Source organism: Pan paniscus, chromosome 11, assembly GCF_029289425.2.
Source record: "Pan paniscus chromosome 11, NHGRI_mPanPan1-v2.0_pri, whole genome shotgun sequence".
NCBI lineage: Eukaryota > Metazoa > Chordata > Mammalia > Primates > Hominidae > Pan > Pan paniscus.
Window position 1 is genome coordinate 1,731,480 of NC_073260.2, and position 18,811 is coordinate 1,750,290.

At 58.8% G+C, this 18,811-nt stretch overlaps 3 protein-coding genes across 31 annotated transcripts in view; 1 reads left to right on the plus strand and 2 right to left on the minus strand.

Moving 5' to 3' along the window:
• Positions 1-3,972, minus strand: part of EHMT1 (euchromatic histone lysine methyltransferase 1) — a 226,910-nt gene extending 222,938 nt beyond the window's left edge. For 12 of the 20 annotated variants that reach the window (XM_055117390.1, XM_034929675.2, XM_055117388.1 and 9 more), the window contains exon 1: positions 3,881-3,951. In XM_055117390.1, coding sequence (XP_054973365.1) covers positions 3,881-3,943 — 63 coding nt within the window. In that variant the 5' untranslated portion in view covers positions 3,944-3,951. Of the gene's footprint in view, positions 1-3,880 lie in introns of all 20 variants that reach the window. The other 8 variants (XM_055117399.2, XM_055117396.2, XM_034929678.3 and 5 more) reach the window with 6 other exon arrangements.
• Positions 3,973-4,059: 87 nt separating this feature from the next.
• LOC100967905 (uncharacterized protein ARRDC1-AS1) lies at positions 4,060-12,709 on the plus strand. Of its 2 annotated transcripts, none has more exons than XM_008970153.5 (2): positions 4,060-4,399; positions 6,729-12,709. In XM_008970153.5, the coding sequence occupies exon 2, from the start codon at positions 6,729-6,731 to the stop codon at positions 7,347-7,349; it is 621 nt and encodes a 206-aa protein (XP_008968401.1). In that variant the 5' UTR covers positions 4,060-4,399; the 3' UTR covers positions 7,350-12,709. The 2 variants fall into 2 exon arrangements, with proteins under 2 accessions (XP_008968401.1, XP_034785561.1); XM_034929670.4 differs by lacking the exon at positions 4,060-4,399 and adding an exon at positions 4,407-4,996.
• On the minus strand, positions 7,567-17,244 carry ARRDC1 (arrestin domain containing 1). 9 transcript variants are annotated; one of them, XM_034929668.3, is made up of 8 exons: positions 17,038-17,244; positions 9,924-10,034; positions 9,417-9,467; positions 9,158-9,312; positions 8,713-8,895; positions 8,452-8,628; positions 7,927-8,368; positions 7,567-7,853 (listed from the first exon to the last, which is right to left on the minus strand). In XM_034929668.3, exons 1-8 carry the CDS (start codon positions 17,153-17,155, stop codon positions 7,789-7,791), a joined length of 1,302 nt encoding a protein of 433 aa, XP_034785559.1. In that variant the 5' UTR covers positions 17,156-17,244; the 3' UTR covers positions 7,567-7,788. The 9 variants fall into 9 exon arrangements, with proteins under 9 accessions (XP_034785559.1, XP_034785560.2, XP_063450137.1 ...); XM_034929669.3 differs by having other exon boundaries at positions 8,713-8,787; positions 17,038-17,226; XM_063594067.1 differs by having other exon boundaries at positions 8,713-8,946; positions 17,038-17,226.
• Between the last annotated feature and the right edge of the window lie 1,567 nt (positions 17,245-18,811).

Genomic DNA, 18,811 nt, shown 5'->3' on the forward strand with positions numbered 1-18,811 from the left:
TGTATTTTTTTTTTTTTTTTTTTGGAGACAGGATTTTGCTCTGTCACCCAGGCTGCAGGGCAGTGGCACAATCACAGCTCACTGCAGCCTTGGCCTCCTGGGATCAAGTGATCCTCCCACCTCAGCCCCTCAAGTAGCTGGGACTATAGGCACATATCACCACCACACCCAGCTAACTTTTTTACTTCTAGTAGAGACAAGGTCTCACTCTGTTGCCCAGGCTAGTCTCAAACTCCTGGGCTCAGGGGATCCTCTCATCTCGGCCTCCCAGGCATGAGCTGCTGGCCCTGGCCAAGAACATACATTCTGATTGGGGCAGGATGAACATAAGAGAACAAAAATCTTCTCTAATCTAAATCTTACACTAATTCACCATTAATGGAAGTCCATAGTCGACCCCTAAAATTGGTGAATAAAGACATGACAATACAAACATATATTTAGAAACATGAAGTAAATGCTCAAGAGCTGCAAGTGGGCTGCTTCTTCTCTAGAAAGACAGAAGATGATCGGCCGGGGGCGGTGGCTCACGCCTGTAATCCTAGCACTTTAGGAGGCCAAGGCAGATAGATCACTTGAGGTCAGGAGTTCGAGACAAGCCTGGCCAACATGGTGAAACCCCCATCTCTACTGAAAACACAAAAATTAGCCAGGTGTGGTGGCAGGCGCCTGTAATCCCAGCTACCAGGAAAGCTGAGGCACAAGAATCACTTGAATCCGGGAGGTGGAGGCTGCAGTGAGCCAAGATCGGGCCACTGCACTCCAGCCTGGGCAATAGATCAAGACTCATTCTCAAAAAGAAAAAAAAGGGGGGAGGGGGGAGGGACAGCATTAGGAGATATACCTAATGCTAAATGACGAGTTAATGGGTGCAGTACACCAACATGGCACATGTATACATATGTAACAAACCTGCACGTTGTGCACATGTACCCTAAAACTTAAAGTATAATAATAATAAAAGAAAAAAATAAAAAGAAAAAAAAAAGAAAGACAGGAGATGAGAACAGCTTTTTTTTAAGTGTTTTAGCACTGATTTTTTAAATTATGTGCACGTGCCTGCATTATTTTAAAAAAGAAAAAATAAAGAAGCGATACATAGTAGCCACCCTGCTACTTGCCTGAGAAAGCCTTCCTGCTGGAAGATGACGTTTTGCTGAGACAAAAGCCTCGAGTCAAAGGAACCCTAGGATCTGATCCTCAGTGACCTTGGACATATTTAAACCCTAAGATGCCCCATTTACTAACTAATCCACAAATGGGAAATGGAGGATATATTCAACTACCTCAGTAGTTTTTTTTTCTTTTTTTTTCCTGAGACAGTCTCTCACTCTGTTGCCCAGGCTGCAATTACAGGCACACACCACTATGCCCAGATAATTTTTGTATTTTCAGTAGAGACAGGGTTTCAACCATGTTGGCCAGACTGGTCTCGAACTCCTGACCTCAAGTGATCCGCCCACCTCGGCTTCCTAAACTGCTAGGATTACAGGCATGAGCCACCACGGCTGGCCAGTTCTTTTTGGTAGGAAAATGTATTGACTATCTTTGTAAATCAAGGAAAAGAAATGAAGTTAGATAAGTTTCCAGTGTCAGCTTTATTACCTTAATCATTTGGCAATTAATGAACCCTGACCCAGGAATCATTTCCCAGGTTTAGTGACAACAGTGATCACATGCCTACCTACTGTCCAGAAGGCCAGAGTTGCTGCGCTACACACAGGGGCTCCCTCACCTTCTCATACACCTTGATGATAAACCCTTAGAATCATCAATCTAAAAACAGAGCTTTTATTAACCTAAAATGACCATCACAGATATAACACGTTTAGCAAGCATCAGCTCTATGGCCAAACCACCTGCAACTCCATCTTCTTGGCCACAAGCTCTTCAATCTTGGGCCTCACTGCGCCTGTCTTCTCATTTATACACAGGGAGGTAACAGTACCTACCTCTTAAGGTTGCTGCTAGACTCAAATTATTGAATTCATGCAAGGCACTGGCACTATGGCAGGGGTGGACACAAGTCAGGGCTCAGTCAACACAGGCTGTCATTCTCATCAGGTGTGTAAAGCCCTCTATTCAAGGCTGCCTATGGAACCAGAGACATCTGGAGCCATTTGCTCATCGGTCATGTATTAAACACCTACTACGTGCCCAACACTGTACTAGTGCTGGTCCTACAACCGACTGGCCAAGTTATCTAACCCTTCCTCCTCAGCTGAACAGGAAACAACAGGACGGGCACAATGGCTCATGTCTGTAATCCTAGCACTTAGGGAGGCCGAGGCAGGCAGATCGCTGGAGTCCAAAAGTTCAAGACCAGCCTGGGCAACATGGTGAAACCCCGGTCTCTACCAAAAAAATACAAAAAAATTGGCCAGGTGTGGCAGCACCCGAGGTGGGAGATTCCTTTGAGCCTGGGTGGTCGAAGCTGCAGTGAGCAGTGATCATGCCTCTGCATTCCAGCCTGAGTGACAAAGGGAGATCCTGTCTCAAAAAATAATAATAATAAATAATAATTTAAAAAAGGAAATAACAACACCTGCTGCACAGGGTGAAGAAAACCGAGGGAGGCGCCTAATCTAAAGGTCTTGCACAGTGTGTGGGATCCAGTGGGTACTTCATAAATGATAGAATTCATCACTACACATCTTCTCCCCTACAAGCCTAGAAGTGACTTGAAGTTTTCTAATTTCGCTTTTTGTTCTCAGTGACTAATATTAATTCCTTGAATGCTGCAGGTACTCAGCAAAAACTCCTTGCATTGAATTTAAGAATTCCCCTGCACCTTCCCAGTTTACTTATTTCAACACCCCCCAAAAATGCAGGAAAAAAATAAACAAAAAGGCCATACATTACCTGAGTTAAAATACAGTGTTAAGTCTATGCACCAGGATACTGTACGGCTTCTTACTACACCTTAACTTTCTAAGCTTTAGAAGTCTCAACTGTTACCAGACAGTTAATTTCAAAGAAATACTTCTACGCTGACAGTTTTCTCCAAACCGGTCCCTTATCTCAGCCCTAGGACCACACTATTTCTGCATCTCCACGGACACACCACCTCCTGCTTGCTTTTCCTTCAGAGGGACGCCAGTGGTCCACTCGCAAGACTTTAATCTCTACGCTGCTTCCTTTCCTAAGCAAGGAAACAAACTATCCTTGAGAATGAGCACGGGGAAGGCCGAGACCATTAACAAAAGAATGTGAACTTTTTACATGAGAGCCCTTTAAAGCTGCTGGTTTGGAAATAAACTTGAGTCCGCAAGCTTCCCACCGAGCGTGCTTTCCTGCTTCTGACAGCCAGCAGGGCTGGAGCAGCATTGTCTGGGGAGAAACACGCCGGGACTGGCCAACTTTTCGTTAAAGATGGTGCCATCCTACTCAGAACAAAGTGAAAGGTCAACGAAGCGAAGGAAGAGCTCCGAGAGGAGGGACAGCCTCGCCTCGGCCGGCGCTCCAAAGTTGGCCGGCCCCGCTACTTTTCCTTTTGTCCTCCGCACCTCCCCGGCACCCTGGCCGAGGCCCTCCCCGCAGATCCGGCTTGCGGGCGGCGGCGGCGGCACGGGGTCCGTGGGGGGCGCGGGCGCAGGTACGCGGTCGCCTCCCTCACCTGCGCCCCCGCCCGCGCCCCCAGCCGCCGCCCGGCCCGCGCCGCGCACAAAGCGCGCCCGGCGGGAGCGCGGGCCGGACGCCCGGCGGCCTCGGCCCGGCCTCGGCCTGAGGCGGCGGCAGCGGCGGCGGCGGCGGCGGGGGGACCCGGGGCCCCGCCCGCCCGCCGGCCGCCTGCCGCCGCCCCGCCCGGTTCTTCGCCCCCGCGCCGCCTCCGCCGCTGCCCGCCGCCCCCGCGCCGCCCCCCGCCGGCCCCGCTGCTCACCTCGGCATCGGCGGCGGCCATGGCCCGGGCCCGCAGCGTGGCCCCGCCCCTCCCGCGCGCCATCGCCCCGCCCGCGCCTCGCGGCCCAGAGTCGGGGCGGGGCCGATCGCCTACGACTGCGCCTGCGCCTGCGCCCGCGCCTGCGCGTTGGAGCCCGACCGGTGCGGCGCCTGCGCACTGGAACCAGGCGTGCGGCGCCCCAGGCGCCGGGCCTGCGGCGGCCGGAACCGGAACGCGCGCCCGCGGGGTAGGAGACCTGGAGCTGGAGAACCCGCCCGCCAGAGTCGTAGTAGTGGATGGGGAGTAGCCGTCCCATTTTCAACACGTGTCTCATTCTAAACTGACGTTCTGGTGGGCTGGCCGAAGAAGGAGAAAGACCCGCGGCTCCGACCTCTGACCTCTAACCCCGGACGCACTTTGATTTCGCCGGCTTGCGCGGAAGGCTGACTCCCTGGGCCGCGGCCTGGCGCGGGAGCCGCCTGTGGGGTGTCCCCGGCGCGGGAGGGTGCTCTGGTTCAGGCAGGTTCCCGTTGCGGCGGGGTTCCCTCGGTTGGGAGGAATGCCCCTGCCGAGGGTATGCTCCGGCTGGAGGGGGTGTCCCTAACGGCGGGAATACCTGGACTGGCTGGGGTGTCCCACTGGGGAGGGTTTCCCGGTGGGGAGGTGTCTGGCGGGGGAGCGGCTCCGGCTAAGCATGGGTGTTCTGCTAGGAGGATGTGTCTGCCTGGGGGCGGTGTCCCAATCGGGAGAGTTGCCCTGATGGGGGAGGTTCTGCAGTTGTGGAGATGCCAACTTGGGGGGCGCTCCGGTTGGGGGGTGTGCCCTCTCTGGTTACCCCGCTCTCGCTGCCACTCATAGGCCTGCTGCCCAGGTATGCACTAGTCAAGGCCTTTTCTGCAGACCAAGTAGCCTTCCCTGGAGAGCGCCCCCAGCACCACGGAAACTATCTATATGCCCCGCGGTGGTCAGCCCGCCTTATCCCAGCCCCGAGACCCAAAACAAGAAGCATGGACTGAATTTGAGGTTTCTGGATGGTCGTGTGAACCGAGGGGACGGGTACTGGACTGACAAGAAATGAGCCTTGAAGGTCAATCTGGGTGACACCCGAGTCTCCTGGTGAGTCGGACTCCGGAGAATTATCTCAAGTCCAGCATAGACAGCGCACATAGACAGAAAAGGAAACGGACAATCCCAAGTGCCAAGGGAACCTTCCCAGGTTTCTTTAGGGCAGCTAAACTGCTCTGTCAAAGCCTAAGTCCATTTATGACAGGCCGAGCACCCTGAGCCCTCGCAGGAGACACGAGCGCCTTCATGGCCCTCCTGCCCTGCACCCACCTCTCCGCCACCCCTGCTGTCTGTCCCTTCCCTGAAACCTTTATTTCGAGTGTCTTTGTGGCTTCCCTCTTTACCATCCTTGAGTTGAAATATCACCTCTTAAGGGAAGCCTTCCCTCTCCTCCCTAGTTAAAATGATACTGCCCCCCCATACCTGTCTTCGTTGACTTACTTGGCTCCATCACAGTGTGTGTCATGTGACTCTCCCACATCCTGATTTGGAATATTGTCTCCCTACTAGAATGTAAGTCCATGGTGCCTAGAACAATACCTGGTGTACAGGAGACAAAATATTTGTTGACTGGGCCGGGCGCGGTGGCTCACACCTGTAATCCCAGCACTTTGGGAGGCCGAGGTGGGCGGATCATGAGGTCAGGAGATCGAGACCAGCCTGGCTAACATGGTGAAACCCCATCTCTACTAAAAATACAAAAAATAAGCCGGGAGTGGTGCTGGGCGCCTGTAGTCCCAGCTACTCGGGAGGCTGAGGCAGGAGAATGGCATGAACCCGGGAGGCAGAGGTTGCAATGAGCTGAGATTGTGCCACTGCACTCCAGCCTGGGCGACAGAGCAAGACTCTGTCTCAACAACAACAACAAAAAATTGTTGACTGAATAAAGGGAGTTAGAATGTGAAGAAAAATCCTTCACCAAGCAAACATCCACCCTAAGTGAAGGTGTGGGAAGCAGCTGCAGGCAGCTTTTTCACTCCATTTGTCCATCAGCTGCTACCCTTGTGTGCCCCTCAGCACTTATGTCAAGATGCTGCTCTCAGCACGTGACATGCTAACACTGCAGACTTCAGGTCAGTCCTGAGAGGCAGGCACTGTTCTTACCCACATTTTATAAGGGACTGAACTGAAGCAAGGGAGTGGTGAGAGGCAGTGATGGGATTCAGCCCAGGAGGCCTTCCTTTCAACCACATACTGCACTGCTTCCAGGAGGCGCTTCACAGATGACCCCACCTGCGGTACACTTTCTGCTGTTCTCCAATATTCATGCTGCCTGTCCCACAATTAGTAAAATTTTAGCCAAGTACAGGACTGCCTGGCTAAAGACCACATTTCCAACAGGAAGGGGACAGGTCAGAGACAAAAAGTGACAATCCATTTCCCAGTCTGTCCCTCAAAAGTCCCACCATTAGGCTGGGCAGTGGTGAAAGCTGTCAACAGCCATCTGGGAGCCAGGGATGGGAACCACTATGTAGGAATGACAACTCTGCCACAAGGCCAGGATCTGCCCCCTCTGGACTGTTCAAGAAATAAACTGTCATGCTATGAGGGTGGGGGGCTGTACCCTACAGTCCCCTGAGTTTTTTGTGGGGTTTTGTTTTTTTATTTTTTGAGGCAGTCTTGCTCTGTCACCCAGGCCGGAGTACAGTGGCACAATCTCAGATCACTGTAACCTCTGCCACCTGGGTTCAAGCGATTCTCCTGCCTCAGCCTCCTGAGTAATTGGGTTTACAAGCATGTGCCATGATGCCCAGCTATTTTTTTTTTCTTTTTTTTTGTACAGATGGAGTTTCACTATGTTGCCCAGGCTGATCTGGAACTCCTGACCTCAAGCAATCCACCTGCCTCAGCCTCCCAAAGTACTGGGATTACAGGAGGGAGCCACCGTGCCCGGCCTGGTCCTGTGCATTTTATAGATAAGGTAACTGACAAACCTAGCCACAGTCACCCCTTCGCCCTAAAGGAGAACTGGAATTTGAACCCAGAGCCTTGTTCACCACCACCTCCGTTGTTTCTGGAAGCACCCTCCAGGCAGGCCAGCCAGCATCACGGGGCCTCCCCTGGGGCTGGAACGTCTGCAGGATGCCCCTTTGGGAAATGCTGTTCCACAGAACCCTGCCTTTCAGGCCTTGGAGACGTGGGCAGGGGAGAAGCAGCGTCCCTCAGAGCCAGGCCTGGCAGTGGTGCCAGCAGGGGCCGAGGCCCAGGGAGCAGGGTCTCCTGTCGGAGGGACGTGGGCAAGCCCCTCCACGTGCCAGCGGGTTTCTCAGCAGGGGAGGTCCACACCACACCGCCTGGAACCTGGGTGCCTAAACGCAACAGGAGCCAAGGCACAAATTTAACCAAACACCAAGGTTGCGTGAGGCCCCAATTCATGAGCCGGGCTCCAAGGACGTGTCCTTAGGCGGCTCTGGAAGGCCCAGCGCCAGCCCCCGTCCTCTGTTAAAGGGAGCCAGCCCCGCGGCTCCACCCAGGCATGGTAGCCTGAGCGCACCCCCAGGGTAGTAGGGGGCACCTGAAGAGCAGGGTCTGCCCTGGCATGAGCAGAGCCCAGTTTGGGGTCAGGGTCAGGCCCTGCCAGAGGCTGGAGGGTGCCCAAGGCGAGGCCGGTGAGGCCCAGCTCTACAAATAAAGTGTTTTATTTACAGGAGTCGTCTCTCCAGGTCCCAGCTCCCTGCCACCCCCACCCCAGCCCCAGGGAGAAGAGGGCGGATGCCAGAGGAGCTGGCAGAGGCTGGGCAGGTCCTGAGTGGGCCAGGCTAGGCCGAGAGAGAAGGCACGAGGCCCTGGGCGCCCCAGTCCCAGGGCAGAGGCCAGGCCTGCCTGGAGAAGGCAGCACGGGGTCAGCTCTCAGGGGTCAGGCTGGGGTCCACGCCGCCGCAGCTCTGCTCATAAGACGGTGGGGCCTCTGCGGGAAGAAAGCAGGGTCTGCATGGGGCTCCTGGCGTCCCCTCCCTGCCAAGCCCTGGCTGTCGACTCACCATAGGGGTAGCCCCAAGAACTGTACTCTGGAGGAAGAATCAAGGTGCTGGTAGTGGGCACTGGCCCCCCGGAGCCCTCTGCAAAGTAGGGGACAGTGGCACCTGTTGAAATGCACAAGGGAGGGTGCAGCGGGTGGGAGGCAGGGCTGCCATCCTGAGGACAGGGCTCGGGCGCACCAGGCACAGAACTCAAGGTAGCCAGCAGGTGCTGCTGCTGCGAATGGCTCTTGGTGGAGAGGAAGACGGGGTCCAAGAAGTGGGGGCCGCCAGCCGCAGCCTCAGCCTCAGCCTCCTCCTGGGGTGGTGCGGAAGGCACCACCAGGGGTGGGGCTCCAGGAGGCAGCCCCAGGCCTGGCCGGGGGCTCACTGGGGCATGGTTCACAGCAATATTGCCAATGAAGACCGGGAGGGTCACAGTAGCTTCCGGCGCCTTCAGAGAGACCTGGACAGGATTGAGGTGGGGCATGAGGGGCCAGGGCCGAGGCCACTAGGCCTCAGGCCACCCAGCCTCCAGCAGCACCAAACCTGTAAGTAGTAGTCGATGTGGATGAGGCTGCAGCCCGGCAGGGCCGACTGGGGCAAGGCAGGCACCAGGATCTGCTCGTGCCACTGTGCCCGCCGCCAGGCCTTGACGCCCGCACCCTCCACCTCCGCAATGGTCCGTACGTCGTGGATCCAGCGCTTGGCCTTATAGGACACTTTCTGGGGAAGGACCAGCCTGTGAGCCTGCGCAGGCTGCCAGCCCACCCCAGGAGGCCGGTCCAGGCAACTGGCGGGGGCTCTGACCTGCAGCAGACTGGCCACGACAGGGCTGGTGTCCTTGCCTGACTGGTTCTCAATGTCGGCATGCAGCTGCAGTGCCTGCCCCACCACATAGCCGCGGAGATCAGTGCTGGCTGTGAGGACCACGCTGCCCGTCTTCACCAGCTTGTAGGAGAACTTCTTGGTGGCAGAGGCCACGTTGGGTTGCTTGGGGGGAGGGCCAGGGAGGGGCTTAGCAGGTGTGGGCAGGCTGGATCCCTGTGGCATTGGGACAGGCCCCTCAGCCCTGCCACGCCCTGCCCCTGGACATCAGCAGTCAGCTCAGGGCAAAGAGGCCACTGCCTCCAGACCCTGGCCCCCCTCACCTCACCTGGGGACAGGACACTGGGATGAAGCAGTGCCTGCCCAGCTCTTCCCCAGCCTCCATGAGGGTGGGGACCCACCAAGGAGGTCACTGTGCCATTCTCACCTCAATGTCTGGGATGCTGTTCAGGTTCAAGGGGCTCAAGATATAGAACACGAGGCTGCACTTGTGATCCTTGGAAAACCGTGGCGTGTGGATGGCGGCCCTCACCTGGTGCACGATCTTCCCGAAAGGACCCTCAAAGGACGTGGGTGCGGTGGCTGGGGAGAGAGCAGGCACTGGTACCTGGCTGCCTTCCACCCTGCAGAGCCCACCTCCCAGGACCAGTTGGTCATCACCAGGCCTGTCCAGGCTGGGCTCTCACCAGGAAGCAGGAACTGGAAGGGGAAGCTGTGCTCTCCAGCGGGCAGGCTCCCTGCAGAGACAGGAGGGAGGTGGGGGGCGGTCCCCCCCTGAGGTGGCCTGAGGTGGCCACAGGGCCAGGATAAGAGTGGGCACCGCAGCTGACCAGCTCACACTGGGTCTCCCTGTCTCAGTCACCAGCGCCACAGCAGCACAGGGCTGTGGCTTGGGTGAAGGACTGAGGATAAGAGCTTGGCTTGAACAGGAGAGTGGTTTGGGAATGGGGCAAGGGTGAAACAGCTGTGCCAGGGGTCAGAGCCCACCCAAATCCAGCACAAGGGGGAGGTGGCCCCTTCAGCCACCCAGCGCCTATGAGAAAGCCATCAGGGCCCACAACCCTGGGACAAGATGGGCCAGTGCCAGATCCAAGAGGCAGATCTAGGAAAGGGGGAGGACAGAAGGACAGACAGGCCCCACTCCAAGGGCTGCCCCCAGGGGTCACCACTCGGGAACTGGCTCCCAAACTTACCCTTGTCTGCCAGCGACAGGGAACTGTTGAAGTAACCCTCCTCCACTACCCACGCTGTGTCATTAGCCTTGTTGGAGACCCCGCAGGAACCTGTGCAGGTCACCCGGATGGCTGCAAAGGGGATGGCTGCATGAGCCCCAGCCAGCCGACGGCCCAGGCCCCTGCTTGCTGCCAGCACAGGAATTCGACCTGGGGCCAAGCAGCACCACCTGGGCAGGGTCCTGGGAAGGCCAGTGAGCAAGCAGCCCATGCCACTTCAGAGGACATCTCCTGCCCATCTCCTGTCTTGGGGGGCTCCAAGGGAATCAGGCTGGCGAGGGGCCTGACCAGCACAAAATGACGTCTGCCCTGCAATCCAGAGCAGAAAGACCCCAACGCTCATCCAGATGATGGCTGGGTTACCCCCCAGATTGGTAACCTTGGCTCCCAGCCAGACCTGCGAAAGCTCAGCTGCCTACAGGAGACACTCGGAACACACCAAGGGGCGCATCTTCTTGCTGCCCTGTGGACAAGTCAGTCAGGCAGGGAAGGACCCGTCCACACTCCAGGAAGCTAACTGCCAACCATCATGCTGCAGGAATGTGGCCAGACCCGCCTAGGCAGACACAGTGTTCCACAGTCAGCACACCGTTGGGTGGGGCCCTACTTCCTGGGTGAGCACTGCCCAGCGGGGCTGACTTTCTGCATGAGGAGACGGCTCAGTCCTCTCCGGCCTCCCCGGGGGAGTGCCCAGACCAGGAACTGCTTGAGGCAGAGGTGGCACTGGTCTGTGGCCAGGAACACAAATTCCTTAGTCCAACAGATGTGTGTCCAGAAACCATGATGATCAGAAGATCATGGCTGGACAATCAGGTCCAGCAGAAGCTGGTCACAAGGGAGGACAGACGCAGAAGTACACACAGCACAAGACCCAGGTGGGCAGGGGTTGGGGGAGACAGTGGCAGGCCACCTGCACCTCCAGCCCCTCTTCTTCCTGCAGGGCTGAGTCAGGGCCAAAGATGGCCACCTCCCTGCCTGGTCCTGGTGGGGGTCACGTGAGGAAAAGGTGACTCAGACTCTGACACCTGCTGAGGGAGCAGCCAGGCAGGAGGAGTACCGGTGTGCCGAGCGCCCAGGGTCAGCCATACCTGCCTCACCTGTGGTCTCCCCAGCAGGCCCCACCTGTGGCCCAGGCCTTCTGCCTGCCACCCAGAGCAGCAGGATTCCTCTCACAATCCTTGGCTCAGCCGCAGCCCCACGTGGCTCTCCATATGCATCCTGCCCTACCCCTCGGCAGCTGCCAGGCCCAGTCCCCCATCCCTGAGGGTGGCCCTTGCTTCCTGCTGCACGCCCTCTACCCCCTGGGCGCTGCCAGGGCCTGGCCTCAGCCTCCATTCCAGCCCGGCCTTGCCACCCCAACCTCAGTCCATTTTTTGTTTTGTTGTTGTTGTTGTTGTTGTTTTTGAGACACGGTCTCACTCCCGCCGCCCAGGCTAGTGTGCAGTGGCACGATCTCGGCTCACTGCAGCCTTAACCTCCTGTGTTCAAGTGATCCACCCATCTCAGCCCCGCAAGTAGCTAGGACTACAGGCACGTGCCACCACACCTGGGTTTTTTTTGTTTTTCTTATAGAGACGGGGTTTTGCCATGCTGTCCAGGCTGGTCTCAAACTCCTGAGCTCAAGCAATCCACCTGCCTCAGCCTCCCAAAGTGTTGGGATTACAGGCATGAGCCACGGTACCCAGCTCTGCTCTGATTTTGAATCCATGCTGTGTTAGCCAGGCCCTCCTCGGGCCAGACCCCATACTGTCTTCATGCTGAAAATCCGGAACACCAGTAATCCTCCTGTGGACCAGCAGACAGCCCAACAGAAGCACATGGGCATGAGCAGGCACAGAGGAGGGTGGGCGTGGCTGAAGCAAGGAGAGGAGGCCTGGGGACTGGAAATGCTGCTGTGCTTTTAACACTCCTGACAGACTGCACATCCCCGCCTTGAATCCCGCAAATGCTGGGACCCAGCTGGGTGCAGTGGCTCACACCTGTAATCCCAGCACTGTGGGAGGCCAAGGCAGGTGGATCACTTGAGGTCAGGAGTTCAAGACCAGCCTGGCTGACATGGTGAAACCCCATCTCTACTAAAAATACAAAAAAGACCAGGCACGGTGGCTCATGCCTGTAATCCCAGCACTTCGGGAGGCCGAGGCAGGCAGATCACCTGAGGTCAGGAGTTCCAGACCAGCCTGACCGACATGGAGAAACCCCATCTCTACTAGAAATACGAAATTAGCTGGGCGTGGTGGCACATGCCTATAATCCCAGCTACCAGGGAGGCTGAGGCAGGAGAATCGCTTGAACCTGGGAGGCGGAGGTTGCAGTGAGCCGAGATCGTGCCACTGCACTTCAGCCTGAGCAACAAGAGTGAAACTCCATCTCAAAAAAAAAATACAAAAATTAGCCAGGCATGGTGGCGCACGCCTGTAATCCCAGCTACTTGGGAGGCTGAGGCATGAGGATCACTTAAACCCAGGAGGCAGAGGTTGCAGTGAGCTGAGATCGCACAAATGCACTTTAGCCTGGGTGACAGAGCGAGACTTCATCTCAAAAAGAAAAAAGAAAAATGCTGGAACCCACAGAGGATGCCGGAAAGGGGGCAGTGGTCCACAGACTAACCCGTATGCCAGCCAAGTACCCTCAAGTGATCCCAGCTGGTGGCACAGAACTGAAGATTAACCCTGCCCTCACTGTCCAGATTCCTAACCCACAACGCTGTGAGATATAATAAAATGGTTGTGTTAATTGTTTAAGAATGGTGTCTGACTTGAGGTGACCGCGACTTTTACGTAGCAGTAGGTAACTGGAACAGATGTCCAACCTCACTAGAAATTACAGAAAACCCGGCCGGGCGCAGCGGCTCAGGCTGTAATCCCAGCACTGTGGGAGGCCGAGGCGGGCGGATCACGGGGTCAGGAGATCGAGATCATCCTGGCTGACACGGTGAAACCCCCGTCTCTACTAAAAATACAAAAAATTAGCCGGGTGTGGTGGCGGGCGCCTGTAGTCCCAGCTACTCAGGAGGCTGAGGCAGGAGAATGGCGTGAACCCGGGAGGTGGAGCTTGCAGGGAAAACCCAAATGACCTACCATTTCAATCCATCAGATTGACAAATATTAAATGTCTTGACACAGCTGGGCGCAGTGGCTCACGCCTGTAATCCCAACACTTTGGGGGGCCAAGGCGAGCGGATTGCTTGAGGCCAGAAGTGTGACAGCAGCCTAGGTAACACGGTGAAACCCCGTCTCTACCAAAACTACCAAAGATTAGCTAGGTGTGGTGGCGCGTGCCCCTGGTCCCAGTCACTCAGGAGGCTGTGGTGGGAGCCCCGGAGGAAGGAGTTGCAGTGAGCCAAGATTGTACCACTGCACTCCAGTCTGGGTGACAAAGTGAGACCTCATCTCAAATAAAATCAATGTCTTGGGGCCAGGCACAGTGGCTCACGCCTGTAATCCCAGCACTTTAGGAGGCTGAGGCGGGCGGATCACCTGAGGTTGGGAGTTCGAGGCCCGCCTGACCAACACGGAGAAACCCCGTCTCTACTAAAAATACAAAATTAGCTGGGCCTGGTGGCGCGTGCCTGTAGTCCCAGCTACTCGGGAGTCTGAGGCAGAAGAATCACTTGAACCAGGGAGGCAGAGGTTGCGGTGAGCAGCTGAGATTGCACCACTGCACTCCAGCCTGGATAACAAGAGCAATGTAAATAAATAAATAAATAAACGTCTCAACACACGTTGGAGGGAGGTGGAACACAAACAGCCCTTATTCCAGTCAAACTGCATACAAGTACGAGGTTCTGGCAAAGAGTGGGACAGGTCTACTGTAATTTTACCTGTGCATACCAGGAGACCCAGAATTCCGCTTGAATCTCATGGTATTTAACCGACAGCCTCACACACCACTGCTCATACTAGCAAAGCATCGCGAAAACCGTCATGGGACATCTGACTCCACAAAAACAAACAGTATGCAACTGACCCTTGGGTCATCCTAAGAGTCCAGGTTCTGTGATCTTCCCAACGCCCATGCAGACGGCCCCGTTTTGCACATACACCAAGGCTCTTTGAGATGACTCTGCCAGAGTAAGCAGCCTCCAACCACTGTCCAAAGTGAAACATGTTCCGAGCTGCCCCACACACTCCTCAGTAAGAACACGGGAGGCAAGGGGCTCCCGCACAGCTGCCAGCTGCTTCCCTGCCAAAACACCTGGAGCTGCTCCTCTGCCTCTCAGCAACTGCTTCAGGTCAGGCTGGGTGAATTTCCCAGGGAGCCCGTTTTCACTGGCCAGGCCAATGGCAGCGGCCATGTTTCTGCCTTTTCAAATCATCGAATCAGGCAGGACCACAGGATGCAGTTCTGCCCACGGAGAAGCCAGAGCAATACATGGGGTCCATTGTGAGGGGTCTCCCTGCTGCTGGAGGCATACGACCCCGCTCCCTCTTCTTTCCAGCTTGCAGACTGCTTGTGATGGCAGAACAGGCTGAAGGGAACCGAGCCTTTCGCAACAGGAAAGCCACCAGGCAGGGCTTGGCTGCTGGACTGAGTGGCTCAGTGGCAGTCCCCTAGTCAGAGTGTGACTTCTTCCGCCTTCTGGACTTGAACGTTGCACCTCTTTGCAGGGGCCCTGCAAGCCCTGTCCCTCCTCCCCTATGCAGGTTTAAAAAATGGTTCCCAGCACTTTGGGAGGCCGAGGCGGGCGGATCACGAGGTCAGGAGATCCAGACCCTCCTGGCTAACACGGTGAAACCCCGCCTCTACTAAAAATACACAAATTAGCCGGGTGTGGTGGCGGGCGCCTGTAGTCCCAGCTCTTAAGGAGGCTGAGGCAGGAGAATGGCGTGAACCGGGGAGGCGGAGCTTGCAGTGAGCCGAGATCCCGCCGGCGCACTCCAGCCTGGGCGACAGAGGGAGACTCCGTCTCGAAAAAATAAATTAAAAAAATAAAAATAAAAAATGTTTCCTGTGTTCAGATGCACAAGCAAGGACAAGCTGCTGGAGGCTGCAGGCCTCTCTGACTCTAAGGAAGATCATGACTGGGCCGCGTTCTCAAGTGACCACTGGAACTTTCTTCTCCAGCTGGGGCTCCCACCTGTTCAGCAGCCCCTCCCTTGCACCACCTGCACTTGGACCATGAAGACCCACCCACTCCTCATCCTCATCCCAAAGGACTCACGCCTGCCACAGAAGCTGTGACCTGTAAGCCACTCCCCCAGTCCTGTTTCCAAATCTGTATCATGAGAGTAACAACCGTGCCACTTGCCAGGGCGCTGAGGGTTACTGAGGCTGGCCCGTGGCACGTGGAGAGAATTGCATCGGGCCCACCATGAGTGCTCCGAGAACCACTGTCGGCCCTGGTCGCCCATCCCAGTAACAGCAGAACAAGAAGTGGTCCTGCCTGACCCCCAGCCCTGGACTGGGCCAGCCTGAGCTCCAGAAAACTGCTCCCTCCCAGGCCTCCCTCCGCGTCAGCCCTTGAGACAGCCGGTGTCCTCACGGCTGGGTGCTGATTGTCACCGACACTCATCGGCAGAGTAAGTGAGCAAGCCCTGGGGCCCAGGCAGGGCTGCTGTCCTCCTGGGGTCTGAGGGCCTCCCTACTGGCTCCTAGCAGGATTGACAAGCATCCTCTGAATGAGGAAAAGAAACCATGGTCCTTCCGTTCCCATCCCAGGCAGGGCTGGGGGGAACCCCCGGGGGCCCCGGTACACCCTCCCACCTCACTTGCAGCAGCCTGAATCATGTGCTCTCTGGCCCATCAGGGCCCATCTCCTACTCCTTAGCTCACGACGCTCCTTTTTCTCCCTCATTCAGACCAGCCTCTGTGAGGTAGGACCATCAGCCAGTGCTCCCTCGGCTCTTGGGCCAGCTGCCCAAAGTGCTGGGATTACAGGCGTGAGCATTCACCCACCCACCACGTCCACCCGGAGGCCAGGGGAGCCTGCACACCCAGGCCAGTCACGCACCGCGGGGCCGTCCCTTCCCTGTGGTCAGCAATGGCCTGCTCACCCCAGGCCACGCCAGGGGAAGGACGACAGGGTCCTGCACAGCCCTCAGCCAGGATCCAGCCGGCCTCACCACACACCACACCTGTACCCAAGAGATGTGTGTGCTATCTCTGCCCTGCCACGGCCACACCTGCCCCCACCCAGACCCCAAACTCAAGGTTGGGACAGAGGAAGGGAGGCTGTGGGGTCATCCCAGGAGGCCCAGTGGGGCCAGGAGCCTGAGAGAAGCATCTACCACCCGGCTTCTTCCGAGGCTCCACAGCCTCAGGCGGTGCAGGGTCAGGGCCACAGCACCATCACCTGTCCCAGGAGGCTGAGAGGACAGAACAGAGACTGTGGGTTCTCAGCAGGCACAAAAGCGGTGCTGTCACCCACGCGCGGGCCCAGCGGTCAAGGTCCAGCGGCAAGTCCAGGGGCTGTGGCACAGGCCAAGCAGCCCAGGTGGTTCCCACAGGAGGCCAAGGTAGAGAAGTCCCCGGCAGGGACGCGGCACTCACAGCCAAGGGCCGGGCAGAGGCAGCCTCACCTCGCGGGCCGGCCCTCACCTCCAGGGCGCCCTGCCAGCGGCCACTGCAGCAACCCGATACCCAGTCCCCGAGGCCCAGGCGTCCACCTCGGCGGGGGGCCGGCGAGGCCTGCTGGCGGGTGGCAGGGGGCGCAGGGAGCCGCAGCAGGTGTCTGCACCCCGCCGGGACCGCACGCCTGGGCCAGGAGCGGCTCTGCAGCGGGAGCGCCTGCGCCGGGAGCCAGGGTGCGGGAAGGAGCCCAGCAGGTGCGAGCGCGGACGGGGAGGGTCGCAGGCCTGCGTGCGCCCGCGCTCAGGGCGTCCTCCACAGTGGACCCGCTTCAGGCCCCGCCGGGACCCCGCCGCCCCTCGGCGAGAGGGCAGGAAGGGCAGATGCGGAAGGGCGGCGCCGCCCGGACCTCCCCGGCGCCGCCGAGCCCGCTCCCCAGCAGTCCCGGGCGGCGAAGACAGCGACTCCGCGGGCCCAACCCGGGGCCAGGCGACGGCAGCCGCTTCCGGGAGCCCTGGCCCCGCGCAGGTGCGGCCAAAGGCCCTCCCCGAGGACCCGCGCCCACCTCGGAACGGCAGCGGGGCCCCCAGGCGCACGCGCACGGTCCCAGCCAACGGCTCCCCGGGGCTGTAGACGACGCGGCCGTGGCTCAGGCTGATCTCGAAGAGCTGCACTCGCCCCATGCCGCGGCCTCACCGGCCAGCCGCGCAGTGACGCCCCCGCCTGCCGCCCGCGAGTCCCGGCTCCGAGGCCCGGCCCCGCCCCCTCCTATGCCCCGCCCCCATCCGTCCCAATCCCGGCCCCCACCCCCATCCGGCCCCTCCCAGGCCCTGCCCCGCCCCACGGCCCCGCCCAGCCCCCCGGCCGCCCGGTAGCCCGCGGACTGCCGCTCGGAGGCCCGGCCCAGCCCCTATTCCCCGCCCCATCCGTCCGTGTGGCCCCGCCCCCTCGTTATTCCCCGCCCCTCTGACAGCCCCCTCGCCCCGCCCCCGCCCTTCGCCCCTGCCTCGCCTTCCCAGCTCCGCCCCTGCCTCGGCCGCCCCACCCCTGCCCCGCCCCCCGGCCGCGCTCATCCATCCCCGGCCCTGGCCCTGTCCCGGCTGGGTAGGTGCTGCGCTGCGTCGGGCGCCGCTTAAGGGACTTGAGGCGCAAGCGTCCCCTGCGTCCCCCACGGAGGGAGTCACCGCCGCGTCTCCGTCGGGGGGCGGGGCTGGGGGCGGGGCCGAGGCGAGCTCTGAGACTGGGAAGGTCTCCCCGCCGCACTCTGCTGCGGGCAGAACCCACTCCTCCGCCCCCACCCTCCGCCCGTCCCGCCCAGGGGTCTCCCTCACCCCGAGTCGCGGAAAAACGTCACGGGGCCGCGCGGGCGTCCTGGGCGGGGATGCTCCGCCGCCTAGGACCTGCCCCGCCTCAACCCCCACCCCCAGCTCCTGCCCCGCACCCCCAACCTTCTCCGCACCTACCTCGCGTCCCAGCACCTGTCGCGCCCCTCCGGAACCTGCCCGCCCTCCCGCCTTCCCGGTACCTGCCTACCCCCGCAACTGTCCCGCCCCCCAACACCTGCATCGCCCAACCCCTTCCCCCCCCCGCCCCCTGCCTTCCCCGCACCTGCCCGGAGTCCCAGCACCTGCCCCGCCCCCCGCTATCCCCCTCCTTGCTGGCCTGATGAGGTGTGGGCCCAAGGGAGCCACACTTGGGCGGAGGCCCTTGGGCAGGGGTCCGCAGCAGAAGGGTCGGGGGCCAGGTGGGGCGAGGACTTGGATCACTTGAAACCAGGAGGAACACACTCCCATTTATCTTTTTTAAAGGGTCCCTTTGTAGAGAGTGAGCCGCGGGGGGTGGGACTCAAATACCCAGGGGACCTAAGGCGGGAGAGACCCGTTGGGTAGTCCTGGAGAGGGAAGGCGTCCCTCGACAAGGACCAGCTCACCACGGAGTGGGTGTGCGGGCCCCAGTGCTGCGAGTTTTTCTAGGACAGCCGGTGAAGAGGGTGGCCTTCTCTGATGGGGAGGACGGACCTAGATACACATGGTTTGGGGGTGGAAGGGTCATCACATGCAGAGTCTGAGGTGCCACTGATCCCCAATGGACCAGGTACTTCCGTGCATGAGCCTGGGAGTCAAGCACTAAAATGTTGCCATCCCTAGTTGGTAGAAGGTAACAGGTCAGGGAGGAGGAGTCTGGCACCCCAGCAAAGAGAAAGGGTCTCACAGGCTGGAGGGGCCCCCAGGCCAGGCTGGGAGAGGCCCTGAAGCCCCAGGCCCAGCTCACTCCCTTAGGATTCCGATGTTTCCGGAGGTGGGTCTAACTGGCCATGCTCCAGACACTTTCCTGCCAAG